The 21,778-nt window shown below is 39.8% G+C and overlaps 1 protein-coding gene across 1 annotated transcript in view; it reads left to right on the forward strand.

The window, feature by feature from the left end:
- LOC134794767 (dynein axonemal heavy chain 1-like) overlaps window positions 1-21,778 on the forward strand; it is a 140,788-nt gene that overhangs the window by 112,060 nt on the left and 6,950 nt on the right. The window contains exons 55-78 of the mRNA XM_063766550.1: window positions 2,334-2,495; window positions 2,936-3,113; window positions 3,526-3,656; window positions 3,894-3,999; window positions 4,649-4,803; window positions 5,752-5,940; window positions 6,688-6,817; window positions 8,550-8,697; window positions 9,133-9,236; window positions 9,683-9,759; window positions 9,937-10,004; window positions 10,344-10,473; window positions 10,723-10,866; window positions 11,142-11,308; window positions 11,526-11,751; window positions 13,302-13,497; window positions 14,254-14,447; window positions 15,791-15,945; window positions 16,724-16,823; window positions 17,738-17,870; window positions 18,116-18,249; window positions 18,813-18,954; window positions 19,301-19,425; window positions 21,246-21,410. Of these exons, the coding sequence (XP_063622620.1) occupies window positions 2,334-2,495; window positions 2,936-3,113; window positions 3,526-3,656; window positions 3,894-3,999; window positions 4,649-4,803; window positions 5,752-5,940; window positions 6,688-6,817; window positions 8,550-8,697; window positions 9,133-9,236; window positions 9,683-9,759; window positions 9,937-10,004; window positions 10,344-10,473; window positions 10,723-10,866; window positions 11,142-11,308; window positions 11,526-11,751; window positions 13,302-13,497; window positions 14,254-14,447; window positions 15,791-15,945; window positions 16,724-16,823; window positions 17,738-17,870; window positions 18,116-18,249; window positions 18,813-18,954; window positions 19,301-19,425; window positions 21,246-21,410 (3,459 nt within the window). The remainder of the gene's footprint in view (window positions 1-2,333; window positions 2,496-2,935; window positions 3,114-3,525; window positions 3,657-3,893; window positions 4,000-4,648; window positions 4,804-5,751; window positions 5,941-6,687; window positions 6,818-8,549; window positions 8,698-9,132; window positions 9,237-9,682; window positions 9,760-9,936; window positions 10,005-10,343; window positions 10,474-10,722; window positions 10,867-11,141; window positions 11,309-11,525; window positions 11,752-13,301; window positions 13,498-14,253; window positions 14,448-15,790; window positions 15,946-16,723; window positions 16,824-17,737; window positions 17,871-18,115; window positions 18,250-18,812; window positions 18,955-19,300; window positions 19,426-21,245; window positions 21,411-21,778) is intronic.

Consider the following 21,778-nt stretch of genomic DNA (forward strand, 5'->3'; position numbering starts at 1 on the left):
AAATTTCATAGAAGTAGTTAAAATAACACTTGCACTGCGTGTGCTATCAAAATCGTTGCAGACTTTTCTTGGTCTAACTTTAGCGAGGTCACGGATTCCAATTCTGACAAGGACATTTGAAAATGAAAAAAAAAAATGAAAATGAAAAAATGTTTATTTGTTAACACAGAGGGTACAGGTGTAAAGGTTGAAGTCTTCTAGTAAGTATAAAATACTTGTGACAGAAGACTCCGCTCTTCCATAATATCTAGGGCTTAGAACTTAATTAACAAATATAGGTAATATACAATATTGTTATCTAAAAAAAAATAATAAAATTAACTTATTATTGGGAATATTAACTAATTAGCTACTGCTATTTCTAATACAATTTAATTAGTTTTGTTTTGAATAAATTATAATCTAGTACAAAATATCCTAAAAATGTGTGTGTGTGTGTGTGTGTGTGTGTGTGTGTGTGTGTGTGTGTGTGTGTGTGTGCGTGCGCGTGTGCGTGCGCGTGCGTGTGCGTGTGCGTGTGCGTGTGCGTGTGCGTGTGCGTGTGCGTGTGCGTGTGCGTGTGCGTGTGCGTGTGCGTGTGCGTGTGCGTGTGCGTGTGCGTGTGCGTGTGCGTGTGCGTGTGCGTGTGCGTGTGCGTGTGCGTGTGTCTGTGTGTCTGTGTGTGTCTGTGTGTGTCTGTCTGTGTCTGTCTGTGTCTGTCTGTGTCTGTATGTGTCTGTCTGTGTCTGTCTGTGTCTGTCTGTGTCTGTCTGTGTCTGTCTGTGTCTGTCTGTGTCTGTCTGTGTCTGTCTGTGTGTGTCTGTGTGTGTCTGTGTGTGTCTGTGTGTGTCTGTGTGTGCCTGTGTGTGTCTGTGTGTGTCTGTGTGTGTCTGTGTGTGTCTGTGTGTGTCTGTGTGTGTCTGTGTGTGTCTGTGTGTGTCTGTGTGTGTCTGTGTGTGTCTGTGTGTGTCTGTGTGTGTCTGTGTGTGTCTGTGTGTGTCTGTGTGTGTGTGTGTGTATGTGTGTGTGTGTGTGTGTGTGTCTGTGTGTGTCTGTCTGTGTGTCTGTCTGTGTGTCTGTCTGTGTGTGTGTCTGTGTGTGTCTGTGTGTGTCTGTGTGTGCCTGTGTGTGCCTGTGTGTGTCTGTGTGTGTCTGTGTGTGTCTGTGTGTGTCTGTGTGTGTCTGTGTGTGTCTGTGTGTCTGTGTGTCTGTGTGTGTGTGTGTGTATATGTGTGTGTGTGTGTGTGTGTGTGTGTGTGTGTGTGTGTGTGTGTGTGTGTGTGCGTGTGCGTGAGTGTGAGAGCAAATGTACGTCTATTCTATATTTGGTGGGTATATAGTTATATGTTATAGTTATGTGTTATAATAAGAGAGACTCAATTTCATCATAGCTTTGTGTTTTTAACCAATCTGTCACAACTTTTTTACATTTAAATAGTTGTAAAGGATAGATATCTAGTTTTTTATTAATTTTGTTATATAGGTGAGCTGAAACTTTACTGAACTGAATCTTGGCAAATCGTGATTTGGTAGGAGGTATCGGTGCTACATTTTGTTTACGCCTCCCTGTAGTTATGAGATTAGGGTTGTACGGTAAGGCCTTATGTAATTTTAAAATTGATTGTAGGACAAATAGTTTTCTAATGGAAAGTAATTCGGAAATTTTGTAAAGCTCATTAGTAGGGTATCTGTAAGGTTTGAAATACATGACCTTAATTAAGCTTCTCTGTCCTCTCTCTACTTCAAGGAATTTTGTTTTTGATGCCCCTCCCCAAACAGCAATACAGTAGCACATTATAGATTGGGCTAGAGCAGTATATAGTTGGTTGAGTAAAGGTCTAGAAGCTACGTGTCTTAGAGTTTTAAAAATCCAGTTGAGTTTCCTAATTCTATTATTTACATTTTCAATGTGTGAGTACCATGATAGGCGTTGGTCAATTATAATGCCAAGGTATTTAGTAGAGCTAACTTTTTCTATTTGCGTGCAATTACAATCAGTCATATTAATAAGATTACACGTGTGTATTTTTAGAGTGTTGCTATTAGATGGTTGAGAGCTTATGGTTTTCGTAAAGCAGGTATAGGTTGTTTTTGTGGTGTTTAAAGTTAGGAGATTACATTTTAGCCAATTTGATACTTTGCTTAAGCCAATTTCAGCGCTACTGTAGACTTTATCCCAAGTTTATGTGTGTGTTTATCGAGAATATTTGTTCTAAGGTAAGGTGGGGTAAGACTATCACCGGGGCAAGACAAATGTCCTGAGCAAAATAAACTAAGTTCGTTTTACCCCACCTTACCTTATACTTGTTTTCTCTGTATTTAAGTATTCTTTCCATCTGTAACCTATTTACCAGATATTCCGCGCCAGACTCCGCATGTTCCCGTCCCTCGTCAACTGCTGCACCATCGACTGGTTCAGCGAGTGGCCCAAGTCCGCGCTCGAGTCCGTCGCCAATCATTTCTTCCAGAACATGGTGGAGCTGCAGACCACAGATGAGGTGTACGAAGCTATGGTTGTAAGTATTTCATTATTGACAAACTTGAGTCCTCGCTACATTTTTTGCGTCAGTATTTTTTGCCACCTAAGCTCTGGTGGCCTGCTAGCGGTAAGAGGGTGCGCCTTGCAATCCGGAGGTCGCGGGTTCAAATCCCGGCTCGTAACAATGTGTTTTTCGGAACTTAGGTACGAAATATCATTTGATATTTATTAGTCACTTTTCGGTGAAGGAAAACATCGTAAGGAAATCGGACTAATCCCAATAAGGCCTAGTTTCCCCTCTGGGTTGGAAGGTTAGATGGCAGTCGCTTTCGTGAAAAATAGTGCCTACGTCAATTCTTGGGATTAGTTGTCAAGCGGACCCCAGGCTCCCATGAGCCGTGGCAAAATGCCGGGATAACGCGAGGAAGAAGAAGAAGAGTGTTTTTTTGCCCTATTAAAAATATTTATTGTTCTCAGTCTGTCTGCTGCTTCACTCATCAAAGCGTCGTAGAAGCTAGTGCTGAATTCCTAGCGCAGTTGAATCGACTCAACTACGTCACTCCCATGTCCTACATGGAAATGTTGGGCTGCTTCGCGGAGATGTTTAGGAAAAAACAAAAGGGTATATTGAAGGAGTCAAATGCTCTTAAAACCGGTAAGTTGTAAAATAAGAGATTATAAGTAATTTAAGAATAGCTTTAAATGTGAGAACATTTAAAGCTATTCTTAAATTACTTACCATAGTTTGGCTCGATAACCCAGACTGAGTCTTGGCCTCCAATACAAGAGCACGCTATTTTTACTCAGTCCTGCGTGGATCTACGCCAGTTTTCACTGACTCCGAGCTCCCGGAGATCTGCCTCCTCTTTATCCGCCCACCGATACTTAGGATGACCTTGTAGGACGGCGTCCAGTCGGTCTGCCCAAGTATGCCCTCTTTACAGCACGATCTTCACGCATTCTTTCAAGGTGGCCCAGCCAACGGAGGCGATATGCTGTGGTCTCACCCATTATATTAAATAAGTTAAATAAGTATAAAATAGATTAACTATGCATATCCTCCTAAGGTCTGAACAAGTTGAACCAGACAGAGGTGGAAGTAAAGCAGCTTCAGATAGAGCTGGCAGAATTGAAGCCACTCATGGAAAAGGCGGCTGAAGAGACCAGAAAAGTCATTGAGCGGATTGCTATAGATACGGTGAGCATAATTTCCAAGTCTGGGTTTTTCAAACAGAGGATTTTTTCAAATGATTGGCAATGCTTAAAGTCGAATCTATTGGGATATGTGTATGGTTCAAAACTAGAATCAGGTAAAATCAGGTAAAAAAGTTATTAGCATCATACCAGGTTTGATCGCATATCTACTTGATATTTGGGTTAGTAATGGTACTAAAAGTCTAGTTTTGTGTCTCAAACATGTTTATATTGTTTACAGGCGATAGCGGAGGAAGCACGCATCAGGGTAGAGAAAGAACAAGCAGTTGCCGAGAAGATGGAAGCAGAAACAACAGCTATGGCGGAAGATGCTCAAAAAGATCTGGGTATAGTATTTTATACAATCGTTATATAATAGAGAGCTTTTCAGTCGAGTACCGTGCTTAGGTCACGAAGCTTGCTGAGTGGCTTAATGAAGGTGCGAGATTGAAAAGCTTGATTATATCACTATTGTATACAATACTTTTTCTACGAGGCAACAAAATAAATTTAAGAGCTTAATCCGCTATAGGTCAGCGTTGCGACTAAATTATAGGCCCACTGTCATGATTGTCATGATGAAAGGACGCCTACGTTCAAAGTGAGTGTGCTTGCCAAGCCGTGGAAAGTATTCACTCCGTGCATGCCTGAACTGCCCTAGTGGGTGTGGGATATAATATATTGCTTATTTTACAGTCTGCAACTGCCAAATTGTAAGAAGATGTCGTCCCACAAAAGTTTTCACCACGTCGTGCGTTGGCGTCACTTGTATTTCCCACACCAGCACCATTAACTTCGCACTTACTCAATATCGGATTATGATAAAATATATGTAGTTGGAAATAAACCCATAAAAGTAAAATCTCCATCACCGTGGATTATATACGCTATGCATGATGATTGATGTTCCCCTGCTTTGCACAGGCCTCCTCTTACAAAAGGGTCAGTTTAGAGGGATAGTTAAATGAACCATTATCTATACTTCTTCGGTTTTAGACGAAGCGTTGCCAGCCCTCCGAGCTGCCGAGAAAGCGCTGCAAGAGTTGAATCGTAACGACGTAGTGGAGGTGAAAGCCATGAAGAAGCCTCCCGCTGGTGTCGTACTCGTCATTGAATCCTTGTGCATGGTCTTCGATATCAAGCCTGTCAAGGTAAGGACACTGAGTCGAGACTTCGACAGGACTTTCAGGCTGTAGTTCAATCAACGGGGAGAAAGCAACAAGCGATATACTATTTTCCCGCGCGAATAACGTTTAGTTAGAAGTACAGACAGCAACACTCCTAATTGTACTTCGGTGGACCTTATTACAAAAGGCATGATCCACCGATGTACAGTTAACAGTGCGGGCGATGGTACAAGTATATTTAAATTACTCATTCATCGCTGCGCTGGCTATTCACTTCGTCATTGAATACCTATTTATTTCAAAAATAAAACATTCTCTATAAACGAAAAATCCACCTCCCGCATCGGTATTTTCCCGGTGATCGGTACTGACCGATCTTCACAGATTACCTTGTATTTTGGGCTAGATGCATTGTCTCTGGTCTGGAGTAATGCCGGTGGCGTCGCGACTTTCTATCAAGCCTGTCAAGGTAAGGACACTGAGTCGAGACTTCGACAGGACTTTCAGGCTGTAGTTCAATCAACGGGGAGAAAGCAACAAGCGATATACTATTTTCCCGCGCGAATAACGTTTAGTTAGAAGTACAGACAGCAACACTCCTAATTGTACTTCGGTGGACCTTATTACAAAAGGCATGATCCACCGATGTACAGTTAACAGTGCGGGCGATGGTACAAGTATATTTAAATTACTCATTCATCGCTGCGCTGACTATTCACTTCGTCATTGAATACCTATTTATTTCAAAAATAAAACATTCTCTATAAACGAAAAATCCACCTCCCGCATCGGTATTTTCCCGGTGATCGGTACTGACCGATCTTCACAGATTACCTTGTATTTTGGGCTAGATGCATTGTCTCTGGTCTGGAGTAATGCCGGTGGCGTCGCGACTTTCTATCATTCCTCTGTCACTAGTTTCGTCAACTTAGACAACTATAAATACTTCAGCAACTCTTACTTACCTCGTAGGAACCAGGAGCAAATTACGGGGAGAAAATCCTCAACTACTGGAAGCCAGGCTCACAGATGTTGTCAGACCCGACCGCTTTCCTGGAATCCCTCATGAAGTTCGATAAGGAATCTATTACAGAAGACATGATCAAAAAACTAAAGCGCTTCGTTACTAATCCCGACTATGATCCTGCCAAGATTCTCAAGGTTTGTGTGTTTTAAATGTAGGTAAGTACGTTTACGTTCGCGATTTATTTTACACGACAGGCGTGGAAAATCAAACGTATTTTCGCACAACGCTCTATAGTTCGTTTTTTTGCATTAGAAAAAGACTACGCGATCTTGGCGTGTCTTTTAATTGAAAAACGCTTTTTTAAAATCAGTAACTATTACTGATGAAAGCAAAATAATGTAAATAATCGTATATGATTCATACTTGTTACATATTTGCCGTGACTTATTTTTCAAACCTGTTTTTCAATAAAAAAGACACGTCAAGATTGTTTACCTTTATTCGAATATACCTCGTGAAATTTAAAAGTTAGGATTTACCTGTATACTTTCTTGCTCTGCTACTGCTTAGCAATCTGAAGTAGATATTGAAGATATCGGTTTCCAATACGAGTTAACACCAGCGCGCCAATCCTTCTGTAACTTTATCTTATGCTAGTTTTCTACATGTAGCACGTAGGTCCTTCTCTACATCTACTCATTGCGACGGGATGATTACTGACCTTCAGCTACTAAAGGTCGGTTCTAAGGGTCGGTTGCACCAATCCGTCTGTCACCGTTAAAGTGATCGCTAAATGTTAATGTATGGGAAGTCTCATAGATCTCTGGTGCGTGACATCGATCAGTCTGTTAACTCTGGTTGGTGCAAGCAGTAAGCCAGAAATTATCTAGGTATAAGATACAAATCTTTGCCATGCATGAAAACCTTAATTATTCCCGTAGGTGTCAAAAGCTTGCCAGTCTCTTTGCATGTGGGTCCACGCCATGTACAAATTTTATCATGTCAACAAAGGTGTGGCTCCCAAGAAGGCTGCTCTGGAGCAAGCTACCAAGGCCCTTGCGGATGTTGAAGGTACATGACAAGCAATCATTTTTAGGGTTCCGTACCCGAAGGGTAAAAACGGGACCCAATTACTATGACTCCGCTGTCCGTGTGTCCGTCCGTCCGTCCGTCCGTCCGTCCGTCGGTCCGTCCGTCCGTCCGTCCGTCGGTCCGTCCGTCCGTCCGTCCGTCTGTCTGTCTGTCTGTCTGTCTGTCTGTCTGTCACTAGGCTGTAACTCATGAACGGTGATAGCTAGACAGTTTTTTTCACAGATGATGTATTTCTGTTGCAGCTATAACAACTAATACTAAAAACAAAACAAAATAAATATTCAAGTGGGGCTCCCATACAACACACGTGATTTTTTTTGCCGTTTTTTGTGTACGGAACCCTTCGTGCGCGATTCCGACTCGCTGTTGGCCGGTTTTTAATTTATGATGATGATAACAAACTGCCTGTGGTGCTGCACCGTACGTTTTGTGGTCACAGGATTCTCAAACCGACGTAACCGTGCCGACGAAAACTTTGCGAAATTTTCCACATAGGAAAGTTTCAGAAACTTCTTACATTTTCGTATGGGAATTGAAACTTTCCGAAACGTAAAAGGATCTCTGTGAAATTATCAAGAAATTTTTGAGAATTTTTCAGATTTTTTGGAGACTTTCCGCAACTTGTATCTACATTTGTACTCAAATTTCAAATTTTCAAAACCAAAATACAATATCATTTATGGTGCACAGTCCCATCTCCAGTATCCACCTCGGGACAAGATTTTTCATTACACAGAAGGGTCAAACACAGGAGAGAAAAATGTACAGTTCGACCGAACACACTAGTTTTCTCTCCTGTGGGCAATAGTTAACAGCTTGTGGGCATGTAAGTAATGATTTTATCATAGTTCTCTAAATAAAAGGAGGACCTTTTCACGTGGATAAGGATTAAATAAGAAAATTAACCTTTATAGCCCTTAACTCTTGTGTATGTCTACAGGAAAGACATAACACAGTGATCTGTTTGACCCAGAAAACTGTTGAACATTTTGCTGCACTTGTCACCCTCTTTTCACTTTCTCCTCTGATCTACTCGAAGGTGAACTGGAAGAGATCCCTCAATAGGATAAGTTCGCCTTTGTACTTCTTACTAATTGTATGTTATTTTTAATATGTCTTTTTGTACAATAAAGAGTTTACTACTACTACTACTAAAACTGTGGGCTCTACATATACAGGGTGGAAATATCGAGTGCCACATGGATGGCAACTACCTTAAATATTGTAAATAGCACATTTTGTGTAAAGGAGACTTTCCTTTGTTTTTAAAAACAATAAATTCTGCATTTAAGGATTTATGAAAAATCGCTTGCCTCAGTCGGGACTCGAACCGGTCAAATGTGACAAAAAATCAAATTTAAAAGGTAATTGTTAGTTTTCATGGCCTTCCGTTATTCTGATTGTATTTGTTATTTAGAGAAAAATGAACCTTATCAGTAAACCTTTCAATCTGCATCATAAAATACGGCACGTTATTTTTTGTCACATTTGACCGGTTCGAGTCCCGACTGAGGCAAGCGATTTTTCATAAATCCTTAAATGCAGAATTTATTGTTTTTAAAAACAAAGGAAAGTCTCCTTTACACAAAATCTGCTATTTACAATATTTAAGGTAGTTGCCATCCATGTGGCACTCGATTTTTCCACACTGTATATTATACAACTTTGGTTTAGGTTCTGTGTTTCAGGGGTTTTATGTTTCTCATTACAGCTATATTAGCAAACGCAAGAGCAAAAATGCTAGCATTGCTCCAGGGCATTGCTAAGTTGAACGCCTATTTGGAAGAGAAGGAGGACGAAAAGAGAAAGATGGAAGATGATATTAACGCATGCTTAGCCAGAATGGACAGAGCTAACAGGTATACTAGAGTAACAGATATAACAGATTATATCTGTTCAAAGTTGAACATGGTATAACAACAATGTTTAGAGAATAATAAGTAGTTACCTACAATCAGCAGCACATACAGGGTGGCCCATTTGGATCGGTCAGTATGGGAAAATCTAAAACTATAAGACATACGACGATCTCTTCTTAGGAACCATGTATGAATGCAGTTTTTCTTGTTACTAAAATCGATGACACCCCACCCACCTTGTATAAGGCAAGATTCAAGTTCAAGATCTTTAGATGTTCCAAGTGATGAGTATTGTTAACACAACAAGAGTGTGTTAAGATACATTCGAAAACCTCGCCTTCTTTGCTACTTAGCTTCTAAGCGTCTTATTAGGAACTTAAGTATTCATTTCATTTCATAAAATATAATATCTACATAGAATGTGTGCTTTTTTAGATTACTGAACGGGTTGTCTAGCGAAAGAGTTCGATGGATTAAAACTATAGCAGATTTGGATGTCGATCTAGTAAATCTCATAGGAGACATTCTTTTGAGTGCTTGTGAGTTAACGGTTTCATCTTATCTGTAGTATCTATTCTAATTTGTGAATTAATTGTTGTTGTTCATCTCTTACCTAGTCGATTTACCAGGCCATATAATACGCGGCGTTAAAAAGGTACTAGAGAGCGTCTAAGTAAGTAAGGTAGGTAATAGTGGCAACACCGTCAAAAACCTCAAAGAGTCTGTTCGCAAGGAAAAGAGTTGTGGAATGTAAAGGGGCCCACTGATTAACAGTCCGCCGGACGGTATCGGCCTGTCAGTTAGAACAAAATTTTGACAGTTCCGAACAACTGGGCCCTGTAAGGTACCCGTAGGGTAGAATGTAGATTCTATGGCTCTTCTCTTTCCGCACAGATTCCAGTGTTGCTCTTTTGTGTCGTTGCAGACTTTATTTAGATTGCTACACGTATGGTTTGTACTTACATATTTCGCAACGTTTCGACAGGCGCTGTGGGATACATAACACCTTTTACTGATGAGTTCCGGAGAGAGCTGCTCGGTCGTTGGATTCAGCACATAGTGGTACGTTTCATTTAACCCTAAGATTATGCATCATTATCTACCCTAACTTTATAGGTACAGAAGACTGATGTCGCATGCTAATTTATCATACTTGAACTAAGCCGATATGCTTTTTCTATAACTTCATTTAAACAATATTTTTTCTACGATGCAATTTAAGTGACACCAACGTTACAGGACGTGCAAGTACCTCATACGCATGGTGCCACACCGCTGTCTGTTTTGGGCGACGCCGTCGAAATCAGGTGAATATTTCAAATTTACACCATAGACGGAACACCATGGAAGGTGCAGGCCGGGGTTCATTCAGGCAGACCGAAAAGAAGATGGCGGGACGACTTGAACGCATTCTACCCCAAATGGTGGGAAAATGCCGATAATAGGGTCGAGTGGAAAAACGAGGGGAGGCCTTTGCCCAGCCGTGGGACACCAAAATGTACTAATATAAAAATAATTTAAAGTCATGTGCTTATTTCGGAAATTGTCTTTCTTTAAACTTATTCCCAAAAACATAACTGCTTCGTGGCTTCACTATTCCTATGCGAATATCTTATTTAGCATAAATTTAACTCTTGTGCCTTCAGAACATGGCAGATGTACGGATTACCTCGGGACCCTCTCTCCGTGGAGTCGGCAGTTTTGATCTCTAATTCTCGACGGTGGCCCCTCATCATCGATCCGCAGACGCAGGCCAACAAGTGGATCAGAGCAATGGTATTACGGGAAATTTTGAGAAGTGACAAGACAATACCTTTATTGATATGTTTCTATCAAGTGATAGGTACCTCGACGTTAAGAACCGCTGGTTCAATATGTCAGCCGCAAATCAGCTTAAAAATAGCAGTGTGCTAATTTCCAATTTGAATCACTGACGACATGTCATTAACTTTCCAAACTAACTAAGTTGAAATCGTAGTGGCTGAAGCTGAAGGGTGTACTGTAATGCTTTTCCTTCGCATTCAGGGAAAAATCGACGGCATCGTAGTCGTCAAGCCAAATGACAGAGATTTATTACGGAATTTTGAGTCGGCACTGCGCTTTGGAAAACCGATTTTATTGGAGAACGTTGGACAAGAATTAGATCCAGCTTTGGATCCAGTTTTAAAGGTAAGATTCAAGTTTATAATAGCCTAATAGGTACCCTAATACTTCCAAAGATTTATAATCACATGCCAAACAACGCTTTAAGTTCGCTACAAGTCCAAAATTTTAGGTCTTTATAGTCTGGCAACTTTGTCAATAAAACGGGCGGCAAATTTTAAAAATGTAGCCGCAAACTGTCGATCTCCCATACAAATTATGAATTTAGCGCCTGTTTCTACTGACAAATTGGTTTGCCAGACTATAGATTCCTTATATCATCAATGTGTCTTTTTATTTAGCGTCAATACTTCCGGCAAGCTGGTCAACTTGTACTAAAGCTGGGTGATTCCCTCATCCCATATATGCCTGGCTTCCGATTATACATCACGACGAAGCTGCCGAATCCTCGTTATACTCCTGAGACTTCTGTCAAAGTGCAGATCGTCAATTTTGCGCTGGTACCGAGGTAAGTAATACGTAGAAAACCTTTAATTGTACTGCGCGGTTTGGAATTCGTTCTTATGGGATCATTTTTGATTGGGCGGCAGTATTACAAAAAATGTTAGGAAAGTGGTGTCGATGTAATTTTTCTGGTCATTTCTCTCCCCCTGCTCAAACTGAAGAAACATGTCAGTATCTACCGGAAGCTTAGATAATTTAAAAGTATTAACAAACATTTCCAGCGGTCTAGCAGAACAACTTCTATCCATCGTAGTGGCTCAAGAACGCCCAGACTTAGAAGAGCTGAGGGGCCAGCTGATTGTGAGTCGGGCACAAATGGCTTCTCAGTTGGCTGAGATGCAGTCGGATATTCTGTACGGATTGTCCAACAGCGAAGGGTCGCCTGTAGATGATCTACCCTTGATTTTGACTCTAGAAGCTATTAAGATAAAGAGCGCTGAAATCTTGGTTAGTCACTTTGAATGGGACTTAAGACCCTGATATGTCAAATAGCTTTCTTAGATCTTTTGTACAAAATAAAATGAGAACAAGATTTGTTATGAACTTTCATTAAAAGACGTGGATTACGTTGGACGTAACAAAAAAAACTCTGGAGTTTTACCTATAGGTTGTCTTACTCATGGTATAATAATATACTCCGCCTGGTACTCCATTCCCGTCTTTTCTAGGTCACCTAACTGACACGGGCCTACGTCATCATGCGACAGCGCTATATGATAATATTCGCTAGCGCTATATATAGCGGCCATGTTGTTGTGACGTAGGCCCGTGTCACTGGGAATGGAAGACCATGTTTTATTAGACTATGGTCTTACTACTCAGCAAAGATACACGATTGAGTAAGATGCGTAAAATCATGGTCTAATAAAACATGATCTTCTATTCCCAGAGTGACACGGGCCTACGTCACAATAACATTGCCACTTTATTTCAACATAACATGTTACATGGGTACATTATAGCTATGGTTAATAAGTTAAAATATTTCTCTATAATTTTATAATTTTCATTTATAATCTTAAATTTTACAATAACACGTCATTTTTAATTATTCGTTAGCAATATCTTACGATTCACGAAAGAAATTTCAGACGTTCGGGTAATTCTGTTTACATTACTGGCAACACAGGATAGCGCTGTCACATTTGACAATTCGGATCTAGATAACTTCATACCCTGACCGTCATCCTTGTCGAACGCGTGTTAATTGTTATTTCCTTCTCGCTCAGTGTCAGCAGTCGCAGTGTTTTCCAAACTTTTCACGTCGTAAGCTTGGTAATTAATGTGTAACTGTGAATTAGTTTTTTAAACGTTTGTCTTCTATAGATAAATAAAGTTTAATTTAATACATTAGATTTGTTTTATTTTACTATGTTTCTACATGAATAACTTAAAATTAATGTCGTTAAAATAATTTTCACCGTTGATTAAAATTCTCCCACATTTTAAAGTTTGAGAACCTGTAAACAGCATGATGACGTAGGCCCGTGTCAGTTAGGTCATACGCGAATCTCGGAATAGAGTACCAGGCGGAGTATATTATTATACCATGCGTAAAATCTAAGACAATTTCGTGCTTCGAATTTGACAGGTAAACGAGATGGCGCTATACCTTTGCGGTAACTCTGACTGTCAAAAGTTGACGTTTGGCAAGTGACCATTGGGCAGTCGGGAGGCTCGGGCACTCCCTTGTAATCGTCCTGATTTACAAGAGGATGTCCGAGCCTCCCGACTGCCCAATGGTCCCCTGTGAACGCAAAACATATGGTGAACTACGGGGATTCAAACTAAGGGGCACGTTTTTTTCTTAGACTTTATCTCCCTATTACAATCAATTCTCTTTGCTACTCTATTTTTTATTATTTCGTCGTCTTTTTTTATTAACACTGATAATAACATGCTTAAGCTCGAGATGGTCGGAATCTGGCTCAAGCTTAAAATATATCTCAAGTCCTTTCATCTTTGAATATTCTACATTGATATGTAATAACCAACAGATAAAAGTGGAAGACATAGAGCGTACGACCATAGAAATCGACGATGCTCGGGAAGGATACGTGCCCGTGGCCAATCGCGGGCAGATTCTTTTCTTCTGTCTGTCTGGGATGGCGAATGTGGACCCCATGTACCAGTACTCGCTGGAGTGGTTTGTGAAGCTCTTCGTCAGGTCCATGGCGGAAACGGAACCTAACGGTGCTTTTGATGAGATTTTGTTTTTTAATCGAGATACCAATGTGCTCGTAGTTTGTAAATTGTCAAATGTTTTATCATTATCATCAGAGATCGGACAAATTTGCGTCATTACTCGCAATAATGTGGACATGACTCCAAAATTGATTAAATAATTAATCATTTAATTAATTTCTTACCTGAGGCTTAATTTTGATTCCTAATCAATAAATAACACAAAGATTTCTTATAATGTAAATTTATTAAAGAAAATAATCAGTACGTTTTCCAAATTTTCTGTAGGTACTCTTTTTTTTATATCAAAGTCCTATTTATTGACTATAGGGAACAAAATTAAATCTCAGGAAAAAAAAATTAAAATAATTAAATGATTAATTATTTATTAATTTGGAGTCATGTCCACATTATTGCGAGCAATGACGCCAATCTGTCCGATCTCTGATTATCATTCATAAACCCTAAAATAAAATTTCCAGTTCATTGAGCTTGTTCGCTCAGAATAGCAGCAGATACACCCGTCCAGTGTAGGGGAGGTAGTGACCATTGGGCAGTCGGGAGGCCCGGCACCCCCTTGTAATCGTCCTGATTTACAAGGGGGTGCCCGAGCCTCCCGACTGCCCAATGGCCCCCTACCTCCCGTGCCTATTTTTGGTCTAATAATTTCATGATTTTTATAAAGTACTAACTGCAACAGACTGATTATTAACAGCTCGATTTCTAATTGCAGCCGCAATACCTAATTATGTATTTATTCCACAGAGGATATTATTGAGCGAGTAGAAACCATTATAGAGCACTTCACGTTTTTGCTCTACGTCAACGTGTGCAGAAGTTTGTTCGAAAAGCACAAGCTTCTGTTTGCTTTCCTGCTCTGTGCCCGAATATTAATGGACAAGGGGGTCATCCGACATACCGAGTTCAACTTTCTGCTGAATGGGGGTAAAATTGATGAAGTGAGTAAAACTGCCTGCAATTGGCGAAAACACAAGTTAGGGCTGATTTAGACGGCGCGTGAACTCGTATGCGAGTTTCATACCATTGTGGGTTTTGATCAGTCGCTTGGATTGGACGTAACCAACAGTCCGCAATGTAACTAAAATCGCATGCGAGTTCGCGCGCCGTCTAAATCAGCCCTTACTCTATTTTTCAGTAGTAAAACCTATTCCTAATACTACTCTAAATAAGCCCTGTAATGGTTTCATAGTACCAAAGTTCAAAGTACCTACTTACAGTGGCGGATTTGTCCTAAGGCCAAGTAGGCCCGGGCCTAGGGCGGCAAGTTTTTTGGGGGCGGCAAATTGTGACTAAAAATTCGCTGAAAATAACAAGAAATAACTCAAAATGTAGTCCATTTGATGGGTGATGAGAAAGGGGCGCGGCTACAGAGCCTGGGGCCTAGGGCGGCAAAGACTGCAAATCCGCTACTGCCTACTTATCCTTTTATTTTCGGTCACCAAAGGTGAATCAATACTCAAATGTCTTGTAAATCTTTTGGTTTTTCTTTTTCTATACCTACAAAAGATTAGAGACAGGCGAGACAGGATTACGAATCTAAAAGAAAGGACGTTTGCACACGGGACGGGGATACTTATCTTGCAATTGCGACTTACAGACCTATTCGGATTTCGAGATGATCACAAGATCTTGAGACGATTTAGAGATCAACTAGATCTACATTAGATATCGACTAGATGTGACTTAGATATCTAAGTCATAACTTGTCGAAATCGTTCAAGAGGACCTCCAGAATCGCGGAAACGTCAAATTTTACATATCTATCTTACAAATATCTTTAAATTATCCGTATCGTAACTTGTTGAAGTCTAGTAGAAATCTAATTCATTTTCCGAATCGAGCCGTTAGATTTGCAAAGGGATATTGTTTGAGTGTGTTATCATGCGTCCTTACCTTGAATTATTTCTTCTTCCTCGCGTTATCCCGGCATTTTGCCACGGCTCACGAGAGCCTGGGGTCCGTGACAACTAATCCCAATAATTGATGTGGATGCACTAGTTTTTACGAAAGCGACTGCCATCTGATCTTCCAACCCAGAGGGGAAACTAGGTCTGATTGGGATTAGTCTGGTTTCCTCACGATGTTTTCCTTCACCGAAAAGCAACTGGTAAATATTAAATGATATTTCGTACATAAGTTCCAAAAAACTCATTAGTACGAGCCGGGGTTTGAACCCGCAACCTCCGGATTGAAAGTCGCACGCTCTTACCGCTAGGCCACCAGCGCTTTTTTAGGCCAGGTCCTTACCTTGAACAATATGTAAAAACAACTTTAATTGTAGGAACGTGAAAATCCGGAACCAAAATGGATCTCGGAACGCATGTGGTTGGACATGCAGCAGCTGGCTTCAGTTCCCACGATGAGGGCCTTCGTTGACGACTTCCCCAACCAGTTGAAGCACTTTAAGAGTTACTACGACGCTATGAACCCACATAAGTGCGTTTTATTGATGAAAATTACTAGAGATGCACCAGATATTCGGTTACTATCCGATATCCGGCCAATCCGTTACCGAATATTCGGCCGATGGTCAGGCCGAACATCCGGTATCCGGTATCCGGCCAAACAACTATCTGTTGCATTTCTAAAAATTACTTTTGGTAATAAAACAATTATGAGCCCTTTTATAACACATCTAAATCGTCATTAATAAAGGCTCATTTAGACGAAGCGAGAACTCGCATGCGAGTTTCATACCATTGCGGGTTTTGATCGGTCGGTTGAATTGGACGTAACCAACAGTCTGCAATGTAACTGAAATCGCATGCGAGTTCGCGCGCCGTCTAAATCAGCCCTAAAAGCCTAATAGTGAAACTCGTCAATGTTTAGATCCGATATATGAGTATGGTTCCTTGTTTTATTTAAATTCTGTCATTTTTACTGCTGTAATGTCTAAAAATGAATTCTATTCACCTATTTCACCTATAAACAGAATTCATTTTAGTATAAGGTTTCAATAACTGGCCGCCTTATACCTACTAAAATTAATTCTGTTTATAGGTGAATAGAATTCATTTTTAGTTTAGGGTGGCCAATTACTAACAGTGGCCAGTTACTGGCGAATTAACTTATTTGCGCAACAAGTGAGCGATGTTGCTGTTTGCTGTGCTAATTTCGAGTTACGCATATGAAACTTCTTTTTACATTTAAGTATTAACCATGCACTTAACTTATTTGGTCTTTTTACGAATAATTATTGACCATAAATTTTCAGGCTTGCGTATCCTAAACCGTTGGACAGCCACCTTGACTCTTTCCAAAAACTGTTGGTGCTAAAATGTCTGAGGCCCGATAAAGTTGTCCCCGGGTTACAGGTATGTACATAGAAGACTTGTCCAGTGCTCCATTCGTAGGCTCTATATAGCACACTTCAAATACCACATATAAATGAACAAGGTTACGCAGTATAGGGACCGTGTGCGTTGGAGGGTCTGCCATCTCGTAGCCTGAATCGGAAACATAAACTGTACATTGACACTTCACGCCAAAGCAAGTGCTGCTCTCTTCCGGTGACCCTTCCTGCATAAACTGATTGTATGCAGGGGGAGTCACTTCTCTCTTATGCATTTATTTATTTATTTAAAATTTTAAGTCAGGCAACAAGGCCCATATTACAAATACCTTACAGACTAACATACATATTATACATATATATTTTATAAACTTAAAAACTAAACACTATTTATGCGACAAAACGGCGTGGCTCCGTTGAATCGGCTGTTCTTGTGTCGGATTCGGCAGTTTGCCCCGGAACCTCCGAAACACGACACCTTTCGGCCAGAAGTCGGCGCACTCGATGGTCTCCATTTGGTGATTTTGGATGGTGGATGGTGGATGGCATTGCAGGATCTGCCATCTTGTGGGCTACATTGGAAGCTTCACAACACTTCGCGCCAATAAACAGGGGCCTCCTGTGCTGCCCCCTAGAGTTCGTGCACGTTCCCTATATAGATATCATTACGATGATTGAGATTTCCTCTTTCTTAGAACTTAATCAAATTTAATTGAAACCTTAATTGAATATTTTTCAAATTAGAAGGGTAGATGACACCTGTATGATACATACCACCAAATTATGGTCACCACCTGATGACCATAATTTATAACCTAAAGACGTCAAATGTCGCAAAATTGTATTGAAATGACAGGTGTCATCGTTCGAGTTTGAAAAATATTATTAGTTTTGCATTTTACTTGCACTGTTCATAAGTTAATGACGTTTCAACAGGATTACGTCGTGGTGGGACTGGGAGGGCGTTTCGTGGAGCCTCAGCCGGCAGATTTGGCGGCGCTGTACGGCGAATCCGACCCGCTCTCTCCTATAATATTCGTGCTCTCTACTGGCACAGATCCGGCTGCTGGTAAGAAATTATATTCCACTAGCAACCCGCCTCGACTTCACACGTTCACAAAACCTTAACAAATTATACACTTAAACCTCAAGAATCACTGTATTGATAGTTGATAACCGCATGAATCCGTTCAATAGTTTTTGAGTTTATCGCGAACATACATATACACAGACAGACGCGGCGGGGGACTTTCTTTTATAAGGTGTAGTGAATTTTCTCTTCTAAGGGTGTTTCATACTTAAGTTTTCTTTTAGATTTATTGAAGTTTGCGGATAAGATGAAGATGGGGAAGCGTTTTGATAGCATCTCCCTTGGTCAAGGCCAGGGTCCGATCGCTGAAGCTATGATGAGACAAGGTTGTGACTTTGGGAATTGGGTCTTCTTCCAGGTATTTTGCTTATAATTTATGGTGTATCATGTGTGTTAATTGAATATTAAATTTCCTATTATACTTACGTAAGGTTTTCGCACACCAAAACGCTCGGCTCAATATTTTTTGCTAGCACGATCGCAACCTGCCTCAACCTCCGAGCTCTTGAGATGTGTCAAATACCTACTTGCTACAAATACAATAATTAAAGGTCCAAAAAAAACATCATTACGCACAGAAACAAAATTTACACAGCGCATAAGAAGATATACAGATAAACTTAACTATAAATAAAACTAAACTAACTTAACCCAACCCACCCCACATCGCTCCCGACGCAAAGGTGCCCATCATGCTTGCTGCTTTTCCGCGTCTAACCGCGATGGACAACCTCTGCGCCAGGAACGACTTAGGGTAATTCGCCAGTAACAGATTTCATGTTTAGTATAAGGTTTCAATAACTAGCCACCTTATACTAAAATTAATTCTATTTATAGGTGAATAGATTTCATTTTTGGTTTGGGGTGGCCAGTTACTAAAAGTCTTGCTTGTGTAATCCTTGAATGTTCACTCTTATACAGAACTGTCACTTGTCTCCATCATGGATGCCGGTGCTTGAGCTGAATGTGGAACACATCGCACCTGAGGCGGTACACAAGGACTTTAGGCTGTGGCTTACGGCCATGCCTTCTCCGCACTTCCCGGTCGCTTTGTTACAAAATGGTGAGTTGAAACCAGCACCACAGATTGTCTCTTACTGTTGTACAAAACTGTTGTGTCATCATCTTTCTCAGGGTATGATGGCTTTAGAGTTGATGTAGATCATATTTTACCACAATTGTCGTAATTCAAAAATTTCAGGATGTGGTTAATCTCAATGCTAATTCCAGAATTCCCGATCGTTTCATTAATACAATCTTGAACTGAAGCTAGCTATCCTCGACATACATTTTTGTACAGAACTGGTTCCAGTGTGGGTTGATGAATTAACAATGCGACTACCTGTAATTCTTGATTAAAATATAACCCAAGTGTTAAATATTCATCTATATCTATTTATTATTTCCAGGATACAAAATGACTGTGGAGCCTCCTCGGGGCATAAAAGCCAACTTACTCAAGGCTTTCATGAATCAGGTCCCAGACTTTGCTGAGTATATGAACTCGGGCGACTCCAAAGTGCCCAACTTTAAGGTTCGGTTTCTTTTTCATTTGTATTAATTATGACCCATTTCGTACCTTGTCACAGTGACAATCAATATGAAAGTCGCTTAGAGACCTCATACTATTCTCACTGTGGCAAGGTCCAAAATGGGTCATACATTAAATATTGCGACTGTTCCTTATCTTGAAAAACATAAACGAGGGTTATCATGTTTGATTAAAGATTTAATGATCAGAAACAAAAATCAGATGTACGAGTAGGTAATAATAGACTAGACATAAAAATTCAAAATCGCTCTCCTTCTTGATTCGACTGGCAAATCATATTACTTTTTGGCAACCGGGTTTTTTAATTCTTCTAATTAGACCCCGCTGAATCCGAATTTGCCGGTTGCTTGATCTAATTCTCGACCGGAAGTAAGATATTTGACATTAAAGGTCCCTTTTTATAGTTTTTCGTAAATAACTCCTAAACGGTGGCGCATAGCAAAAAATGTTCTTACACAAAAGTAATCTGCATAAAATTGTCTACAAGAAAGATTTCGTACAATTTTCGCTAGGATCAATATTCAAAGAGATATTAACGCGGGAAATTTAATTATAATCACTTCTAAGGCCCCTTTTTTTAGTTTTTCGTGAATAACTCGTAAACGGTGGCTACTATCAAAAAATCTTGTTAAACGTTAATAATCTACACAAACATTTCTAAAAAAAAGATTATGTACATTTTTCGCAGGGACCAATATTTAAAAAGATAATAAAGAGGGAAAGTTAATTATAATAAATTCTAAGATTCCTTGTTTTTACTTTTTCGTTAATAATTTGAAAAGTATGACTCAAAGCAAAAATGAATCTTGCACATAAATAATAAACATAAAATTTCCTACAAGAAACATGTAGAACACTTTTCGCTAGGATCAATATTTAAAAAGACAAAGCAGCGGGTAAGTTCAGTATAAACAATTTTAAAGTCTTTTTTTAGTTTTTTTGTAAATAACTCGTAAACGGTGTCCCATAGCAGAATAGGTTTTTAAAAATAAATTATCTACATAAAATTTCCTCCAAAAAACATCTGGAACACTTTTCTCTAGGATCAATATTTGATACGAGATTAAAGGAAGAAAGTTAATTACAATCAGTTCACAGGTCACTTTTTTTTAGTTTTTCGTAAATAACTCTTAAACGGTGGCCCGTTGCAAAACAATATTATACATAAATATTGAACATAAAATTTTCCACAAAAAAGGTTCTGTACACTTTTTCGCTACGATCAATATTTAATGAGGTATTAAAGGGGGTATGTTAATAATAATCAATTTCCAGGTCCCTATTTTTAGTTTTTCGTAAATGACTCGTAAACGGTGGCCTATAGCAAAATAGGTTCCTAATGTTCTAGTAAATAAATAATCTGTTTGTACAAAATTTTGTGTAGATTATTAATTTTAACAACATTTTTTGATATTGGCCACCGTTTACGAGTTATTTACGAAAAACTAAAAAAAGGGACCTTAGAAGTGATTATAATTAACTTTCCCGCGTTACGAGGAACAGATGGCATTCTTAATCTTGGAATGACTATGCTATCTGCATAGTAATTCCAAGATTAAGAATGCCATCTGTTCCTCGTCTCACGTCTAATAGTTGGACATTACATATTTAATCCGTGGAGCGCCCTAGTATCACACGCGTAATGCTAACTCAATTTGGGTCGTAGCGACTTAGTATCAGACGTGTGTTACTAGTGTTACTACAGATCAATATGGGTCAAATTGCTTTGCAATAATTTGTTGTATGATGGAAGTTCGACGGGTTAAGTTGATAAAGAATGTTATGATATTGTTGGATTTCAGTGGCTCCTGTTTTCATTGTGCCTGTTCCACGGCGTGGTGCTCGAGCGGCGCAAGTTCGGGCCGCTCGGGTTTAACATTCCCTACGAGTTCACCGACGGCGACCTCAAGATTTGCATGTCGCAGTTGCATATGTTCCTCTCAGAGTACAGTGAAGTGCCGTTGCGGGTATGTTATGTTTGAGTAGCTATAGTTGCTTTTATAATGATAAGTCAAATGGCTACTGTTCTCCCAGTCTATATTGTCTGTTTAATTAAATGTTGAAGCGCTGGGTAGTAAAGAGCAGTTTTTCGACAAAACAAAGTACCTACTAGCGAGCCAGATTCTACTAATACCAGATACTACCACTACTAGGTACTAGATGCCAGAGGGACGAAATCTTCATGATCGTGACTATTCACGGTAAGGTAAATGCTAGGAATTATAAAGAAATGGACTACATATGGTAAATCGTCAATTACTAGCCACCGACTAATAACTGGCCACCCTAAACTAAAAATGAATTATATTCACCTATAAACATAATTTATTTTTTA

The sequence above is a fragment of the Cydia splendana genome, chromosome 11, assembly GCF_910591565.1.
Source record: "Cydia splendana chromosome 11, ilCydSple1.2, whole genome shotgun sequence".
Classification (NCBI taxonomy): Eukaryota; Metazoa; Arthropoda; class Insecta; order Lepidoptera; family Tortricidae; genus Cydia; species Cydia splendana.